General features: G+C 34.6%; 1 protein-coding gene across 1 annotated transcript; it reads right to left on the bottom strand.

Moving 5' to 3' along the window:
- Window positions 1-6,110: 6,110 nt before the first annotated feature.
- On the bottom strand, window positions 6,111-8,130 carry LOC108739765 (skin secretory protein xP2-like). The gene is made up of 2 exons (XM_018473818.1): window positions 8,044-8,130; window positions 6,111-7,413 (listed from the first exon to the last, which is right to left on the bottom strand). Exons 1-2 carry the CDS (start codon window positions 8,053-8,055, stop codon window positions 6,421-6,423), a joined length of 1,005 nt encoding a protein of 334 aa, XP_018329320.1. The 5' UTR covers window positions 8,056-8,130; the 3' UTR covers window positions 6,111-6,420.
- Window positions 8,131-9,074: the final 944 nt, after the last annotated feature.

Below are 9,074 nucleotides of genomic sequence, written 5' to 3'. Positions count from 1 at the left end.
AATGATGTTGATCGCGTCTTCGATGTATAGATTGAAAAGTAGCGGTGGTCACAGTGTGCATTCTTTTCTGACTACCATCCAAATATCTAGTTCTCTACGTTACAGCCCCAGCTCTATAACTTCCTGGGATAGAAGGTATAAATGATTAATTAACTGACCGCAATCTATTTGTGTGACATTTTGTATTAAAATGTTATTAACAATTCTTTTCACCGAACATCAATAAGAAACATATCTAATTTGTTCAGTGAATTTTTCGTAGTCCGCTCCTGTCGTACGCCGAAACTTGTGTGCACGCCCAGTGTCTCGCATTTTCTTCTCATCATCATCCCTTAAATCTGTTAAAAGTTCCGTAAATTCCCTGGCAAACGGATTTTAATTGGACGCTTCCGTTCGCCACTTATTATTCCCGAGTTTCGCTCCGTTTCCACCGGAATCCCTGTTCCTCTTTCATTATAAAACGGGATAAAACGGTTGAAAATGAGAGAAAGAGAGCGAGTGATACTGAGCGAGAAAGGGATGCGTATCAAGTCATTCGTTCGCTTATACATATAGCATTACGACTTTCGGGGGATGATCGTTTCGAGGAGTGCGGGTTGATTTTGAGAGGGCGAGTGAACGATGGAGTTTGTGTCAAGAGCGGCGGTGGTGTTAATGAGTGATTTGGTGGCACAAAGCTGGTCCCTCGGGAGCCCTATCGTCCGGGAACAGGCTTGCTGAGTGCTCCGAGCTGGCGTTCCACATCGAAAGTTCCGTAACTGTTAATCTCGACTGCGACCTTTCAGCGAGGCCGACGCACGGCGCCGCGGCGCGTCGCTTAGCGTAGTCGACGCCCAAGAGACCCGGCAGCAGAATGGGGGAGAAGGTTCGCTAAATAGACTTATCGCTTTTTGACGATTCGCATACCACCGACAGTTATAATCCTGTTCAATGGACATGGACTATTTCACATTTCGAAAACGATTCAGTTTTTAATTGATGAAAATGAACTGCTGTAGATAAAAGTACCGTCCGCAGACAATTCGGTGTTTTAATTAACACTTTCGATTGAAATGAATGACCACATGGACTGGGTGTTGACAAAACAGTATTGTATGAAAATAAACAAATGTAAAACAAGGAAGTTACATCGTTAGTTTTGCACAAGAATTATAAATAACTACAGTGTAAACTCTATATAGCGACACTTAAGGGACTGAACATTTTTCGGCGTTATAAAGAGTAGTCATTAAACGGAGAGAGATAAAAGATATTATTTTATTTTTCTATAATAATATGCATTTACCAATATAGTACACATTTTGCACACGAACATTATTATTCATACATTGCGTATAGCCTGTTATCTTCGTCTGATGTTTTTTGCTGCTCCAATATTTTAATTGTATTTTGTTACGTATCTTACTCATATCTTGAGATACTGCTGGATCAATTTGATTATATAAAAAGTATTTTTTTAATAGTTTCGCTGCATCAAGTGCTTGTTTGATGCTTGGTGGAGGGACAGGATCGTCTTCTTCAACAACGTACACAGCTGCAGTTCTTATCTATTTCGGCAACTTAGAAAGTACTGCTCAATCATTTATAATGCCGCATTGTTGTCGTTAAATAGAGTGAGCATGGCGCTGTATAGAGTGTAATATTGTATAGAAAACAATGTAAACCAACCAAAGTCCAGCAATTTCGACGTTTTAAGGAGTTTGTCGTTAAATCGAGTGACGTTATAAAGAGTTTACACTGTATATGAGACAAGTCTGTTTGATGAAACTCTTAAAAATTTGCAGTTAAACAAAATAGGCGCTAAATTTTAAGCATGAGATGAGAATTTAGCATTACCAGCATTTTTAGGAGAGTGTTTCATTTTTTAATTTTCAATTTTTAACGCCTTCACCAAATCAAATTTTGCAAAATTCAAAATATCTATGTAGTTTTGCAGATGTGTTTCGTAGAAGAATTAGTTATTTATTATTCTTTTAGCAAAACTAACTTATTTCACATTGCGGCCCTCGAAACTCTTTAAATGATCCTGTATCAGAAGCTTAAAATGATATTGATAAGAATTAATCTTGAAACTAATCCAAAATTTTGTTGAACAGCTGCTTCATCTTTTTTATTATATGCGAGCCTAATGTTTATTTATAGGCGAGACATCAACAGGACATAAATATTATTATAGATATAAAATAAAAAATTATGTTGCTCGAGTGTCAGTTTTTTCCCCTCCGTGTATTTTACAGTCGTATGATTCATAGACATCTTCTTCCAATATGTATAAATAATTTAGCGGACATATTTGACAAATATTTTTGAAAAAATTTTCTACACATAAACATGAAGTCGGACGTCTTTGAAACACGTATTGTGATAAAATAAAATAAAACCAAACAAACCCAAGTCACGCGTGCACCAGAGATAAATATTTTTTCTTAGGCGTTGTAGTTGATAAATATGCAAATCCTGATTTTATGGGGAAGAAATTCAAAGGTCACCTGCCCGTTGACATTTGGTGTTTATCGTAATGGCTACGCAATCAAAAATTAAGAAAAAAAGTATTAGTTGCTCTTATTAAACGTTGCAAAGATCTATAAATACACGCCAACAGGTGTTTCAACATTCTCAAAATCAAAGAAAAACAGTAGAATACTGCAAACAATTATTTAAGCATTACAGTTTAAAAATTAACTTTAAATTTCAGATTAGAGTTTTGAAACAACTAAGTATATTGTGTGGAAATATTTCTTAATTTTTCGACGTAGGGAACAGTGAAATGATTATTTTTACGTTTGTTGTTTAGAATAAGCAACTTTGGCCACCCTGTACATGAAACCTGTCGGTCAGCTTTAACACCTGAGGTTAACCTTGAAGTTCAATTAAAGTTTGTAATTATTGTTAATTAGATATGTACGTTCATTCGAAGCATACACATCCGTTGCTTCGTAATTCAGAGTCAACCTCTAAAATGCACTAATATTTAATGCAAAATTGATGCAACTGTTTCAGTTATTTCGCAATTGAATTTTGAACCGTCTAATCTACGAAGNAGATTAGAGTTTTGAAACAACTACATTGTGCAGAAGTATTTTTTAATTTTTCGACGTAGGCAACAGTGAAATGATTATTTTTACGTTTGTTGTTTAGAATAAGCAACTTTGACCACCCTGTACATGAAACCTGTCGGCCAGCTTTACCACCTGAAGTTAACCTTGAAGTTCAATTAAAGTTTGTAATTATTGTTAATTAGATATGTACGTTCATTTAAATCAGGCCTGAGACTAAGCATTAAAGCTTATCAGCTGTTTGGCTCTTATCACGATCGGTGTCAGTATTCACCGGCATGTGTTTGCCTATCATTAAAATTTCAGCAAGAACTAGTTATGCCGGTATTGATTATCGATAAATTCGGTCGGATAGATTCCGCCGAAGTATTTCGCATACATCAGATAAATTAGAAAATAATAGAGCCCTCGTTAAAATCAAATAAAAAGTGGAGGACGTGTCTTCTCGTGTAGGTAGGTAGGATACCCGTAATGCAGGACCATCTGCTCAGATTACAACTGTTGATAGTTGCCTGCCAAAATAACACTTAGTCGGCAACTTTGCCAGGACGAATTTCAAATAATGAATCCGATTTTAAGAGTCATAAATATCACAAGTTCGACTCGATGACATGTTCAAAAGAACGCCGTCAATAAATTATCTTTTTAAATAGTATCTTTTTTTTTAATTGACAAATTTCAGTACAAAACATAATTTCGTGGGCTTACTGCTAGAAATTTTACTTAAAAACTTTATTGATTACAGAATACAGACCACTTCGAATTATTTTATTCGAATTATTTTATTGATTACATTGATAATTGCTTTTTAAAATCGATTTTGAATTAAGCAAAATAGAGTGTCTTAAGTAACTCCTGAAAATGGTAAATTAAGAAAAAATTCAACTTGACGCATCGTACTCATTTCAGTTTCATTATTGTTGCAAAATTTTAAATTATCGACAAAGATTATTTAATTTAGGCGCGCATTCCTACAATTGGCAAATTGTAATGGCCGCCAATAGCAACAATGCGTCAACAATGGAAAAAGTAATGGCCGACGTCGGCAACAATTGGAAAAGCAAAATGGCCGACTACTGCAACAATAACACAATGATATGTGGTTAAAAATGGCCGACATTTCAAAATGTAAACAGAAAGAAATGCCTTAACAAAATTAGGATTTTCTTGGGAACTTGAAAGAAGCCTATCTCTGCTACAAATTTAACCTGCATTTAACATGCATACATAACTTCTGTACAACAAGAGACAAATTCCATAAATATATTTCTAAAAACGTCTTAAATTTAAAATATAAGCAAGTCATTAAATAAAAGCACTCATGTATTTAATTTTACGTAATTTGCTGCATATATTTTGTGACATTTACAGCTAATTCTTATGCAAAACGAGTCATTAATTTTGGTATTTGTTAATTAGGTAACTAACTCTCGAAAATATAGCCAACGAGGATTTAATGACTTAATTGACTGAACGCTAATTTCTAAAAGGCAAAATATAGCACCTACTGCATATTATATTTATTCTTACTAAAAGTACCTTTTTCTTAATCGTATTGGGGGGTGAAGCACAGATATATTCATAAACAAATTACTTTTGCAAATACATTTTAAAAACTTGATGGAAAAATATCCTTAACGATTAGTGTTTTTGCGTTGATGAATGTCGGAATAAAAGTCGGCAGAGTGAACTTAACAAATAATTACTTTATTAACGAAANGGCTTATGTGGGATTGTTGTTGAAATTATTAAATGTGTGTAGAGATGTAGAATCATAAACAAGATAATAGCACGTGCTTTATAATGTAATCCCTCGTAATCTATTCTTTTGTTACCCGAGGGTTACACGAGTCATTGGATATCGTACCTAAACAACCTCCCCTCTGGGTATTCAGAGATAGGTCCATATTGTATGCTAATTTCGATAACAGTTAGTTATTGTTAGATGATTGTGCATACGTAATTTATAATTATCAAAACGAATTTAATATTTTACACATTCTCAACGTTTATTTGTATGATTCTTTTTACTTTTTTTTTGCATTTCTCGAACTATACAGCAAAATAACTTCTAAAACATTGCATTCCATTGTTTACTTTTCTATTTACGATTGTCAATTTTGGAAATCGTAAAAGGACATATTTTATCACTTAATTGGTCTTTCGTACCGAAAATGGTTCGAAGAAATATATTGTGTTCATATATCCATATCCATTCCATATTTGGCTAACCAAAGCAGCAATTTTGCTTTCTAACTCATAGTTATTACAACTAAAGGTCGCTTGTTTGCTTTAGTTTAATAACTCGTAAAAAATAGGCCAAAACAATCACCTCTTTGCTCTACCATCGCCTTGCATAACGTTCCCGGGCAAAGTAATAAAAAAAAGAGTCAAACTCCTTCCTTAATAACACAGATTGCAAGTGAACCTGACATATCAAGGTCTGCCGTCTCTTCATCATTTTGTGTTTCAATTCACTCGATTTAAACTTATTAGTTGCATGTACATGCACATTCGAATAAATCTACGTATTGCATATGTTGTAACAAGTTACGTAAATAGTAAAATTAATTAGAAATGTAGTGAGTATGTAACTGCTAGCTACTTATACGTATGCGATATAATTTGTTCGAAATGCCTTAATAATTATTTCCTAATTCCTTCACACGCATATGTGTGTAATTAATAGACAAACGTTTATGTAAAAGGAAGACAGTTATGTAAAAAGGACTCGACCAGAACTGGTCTGTTAAAAACTACAGGCACTATTCACCACGCTTGACATATGTTCCGTTTTCTTGATTTTAATTGCACATTGTCGACGCAATTAGGAAACCAATAGAAGCTACACACAGACAAACAGACAGACAGACAGAAGACACAAAAAACTTTCACTTTCGCGGATGATGATGGTTCGTTGTTAGCAGTTTTGAGATAGAGATCGCAAAGCTGCTAGCCGGTACGGAATCGAAAATCTACCTGTTAAATTAGCTTTCTAATTGATTGATTAAAAATAGCTCTCCTAGGTAAGTACAGAAGTCAAACTAGCTGCAGTTTATTTTTAAAGATAATTTATTACAAAATAGACAAAATTAACACACAGTAACTCTCTTAATACGTAATACTGCACATAAAGCAATTTAATATCGAGGAAATAATTAGGTGTATGTAATAGTCGTGCAGGTAACACAGCAAGGCTTTCACTATGCGCGGTCGCATCCGATCTTTGTATTTGTCTGACTCGTTTTCTTTATTTATTTATTATTTCTACATTCAGACAGATACGTCGAATCTTCGGCAACCGGCAACAATAAATTTATTTATTTACATAATAATATAACTAGAGTAGGTACTAGAACGTTGGTTAGTAATGATGATGGTGGTGATGTTCTGGAATCTTAACAGGAACGTGCACAGGTACTTTGACTGGATAAGGTATTTCTTTTTCTACCGCATATGGTACTTCTTTCACGATGGGCACGGGCCTCTCGACTGGTACATGAACTGGCACTGGTACTGGTTTTTCAATCTCGACTGGTACCTTCTTTTCAACTTCGTACGGCTGTGGTACTGGTACTTTTACGTGATAAGGCACAGGCTTTGGTACTTCGACTGGATATGGTTTGTCAATGGGGATTTTGACTTCGTATGGTACTGGTTTTTCGACTGGATATGGGATGTGTTTTTCGACAGTGACTGGGTATGGTTTGGGCACGTGCACGGGATAGGGCCTGTCGACAGGAACTTTCACTTCGTAAGGTACTTTCTTCTCGACGATGTAGGGTTGTGGTACGGGTATTTTCTCTTCTATATGTATCGGAACCCTCTTTTCGACGATGTAGGGTTCTGGTACATGTACTTTTACTGGGTATGGTACTTTCTTTTCGACGGTGTAGGGCTGAGGTACCGGGATTTTGACTTCGTATGGTCTAGGGACTGGTACCTTAACTTCGTATGGAATCTTCTTGATAACTTCGTAAGGTTGAGGGAAAGGAACGGGTACTTTGATATATTCCTTGACAGGTACTGGTACTTTCTTCTCTACGATGTAAGGTTGTGGCACTGGTACTTTGACTTCGTAAGGAACCTTTTTCTCCACGGTGTAGGGTACGTGTTTTTCAACGGTTACTGGCACCGGTACCTTCTTTTCTACCACAACGGTCTTGACCTCTTCGTGGTGCTGGTGGTGGCCTCCGTAGTCGCCTCCGCCATATCCTAATTCGGCGCCCCCCTGGAAATCACCGCCACTGAAACCGTGGTCACCAAGGCCATAAATTCCTCGTTTCTCCTGCTTTTTCTCGTTCTTAGTAGCTGCCGAACTAAGACTGAAGAACAGGCAAACGGTGCCTAAAAGAATCTATAAAAGAGAAAACATTTTTTATCGCTATATATATATAGAAAAAATGAAAATTGTTATGTTGTGTGTCAACCCTATCAGCGAACCTTTTCATTTGTTGAAATTATTAAATATTGACACTTTATTCCAAACAGTCACTTTTCTATACGCAATCAAATTACAAATGTTTCAATAATTTTAGATTTAAGTCAACAGATAATTATTTTTAACGGTTTTTAAAAGTTCAGAACAGTTCAACAATTAAATTTAAAAAACAAGTGCAGCCGAAAAAACAGCAGAACTGAACATTGTTATTGTTTTTTATCTCACAACTAACAAATGAAATCTATTGTTTAGCTGAATATTGTTATACCAAAAAAACTTAATTTTCTTTTGTATGCAATACCTAGCACAAATATTATTTTTTTGAGTATTTTAAATGTCTTCCTAATGAAAATTGAAGAAGACGATAACCAGGAGCGAAACTTTTTTAACCAAAATCTAATTTAAAATTTGTTGTTTTTAAAAATTTTCAATAAAAAAGGCACTTTTGTGTCGTATCACTGATTAATGCACAACTTTTTCAATTTTCACTAATTTTTCTTTTTTATCACTTGCACTCGTTCCGTCGTTTGTCTGATAATTACTCACCAAGGCCCTCATGATTCTGCGTTATGGATTCGAAGGATTTGAAGGCTTTGATGAAAGAGAGCGTGTTTCGGCTTTTATATCGCTTACCTCGCCACTCAAACGCTTTCTCACACGCAAGTTAGCGTACAACTTCATGTAAAGTATTTCACTTCCACATCCGCTCCGCTGATCACGATGCATAAGTATTTACGTATGTACATGAGTATTTACAATCTTACCAATGATATATTTTTGTATGTATGCACCTCTTTGTATTAGTGTACTTTTGATTTTTCGAAAAGTATGTACGTATGTGTGTTATCTTCCAGCATTACATAATTGGTATGTGTGGTTCTTTATTTCTGGGTGACAGTGCGTGTAGGTAGATTTAGTGAAAAATGAAGAGAATGGGCAGCACTGAGGTAAAGGAACATTTACTGGATTGCCCTAAAACCACCTAAAATTGTATCAAAAGACTCAAAGCTGCTAGGGGAGATTCACTATTACTATAGTACTATGGAACTTTTCGTAGGTTTCAAGGATCTAGCAAAAACTACTTCAGTTGTTTAAATCAAACTTAAGGATGTTTGGAAGGTATGCCAAAATACTACGAGACAAATAAAAATTTGGAAGAACGTTCTTCATTCAATTCTAAAACTCCAGTAAAAATTACAAATCGATTCACTAAACCGTTAAAAAGTTATTGAAATTTTAAAAAATTGTAATTTTACACGTCATTTTATGGAGATTCGTTAACCGAACAGATTAAATTTATTTTTATTAACAGAAAAAAAAAGCTACCAGAAATTTCAAACTGTTATAATAAGTAATTTGAACTCTAGAGAATCACTTTAGCGTAAGGTTATTCAAATTCACTAAATGGTTATCGAGGAAAGAATGAAAAATTAGCTGAAAATCTCGTTTTTACTTGATAATATAATGATAATATTTATAATTGTCTGAAATAAATGCAATTTTAAAGTTTTAATTATTATTTAAACATATTAAAAAGTTTTACGCTCATTATTAATAGAGATTGAAACTAAATATTT

The sequence above is a fragment of the Agrilus planipennis genome, unplaced genomic scaffold (assembly GCF_000699045.2).
Source record: "Agrilus planipennis isolate EAB-ADULT unplaced genomic scaffold, Apla_2.0 scaffold54, whole genome shotgun sequence".
NCBI lineage: Eukaryota > Metazoa > Arthropoda > Insecta > Coleoptera > Buprestidae > Agrilus > Agrilus planipennis.
Note: the sequence above shows the minus strand (reverse complement) of the source record. Positions and strands in the feature narration are given on the sequence as shown.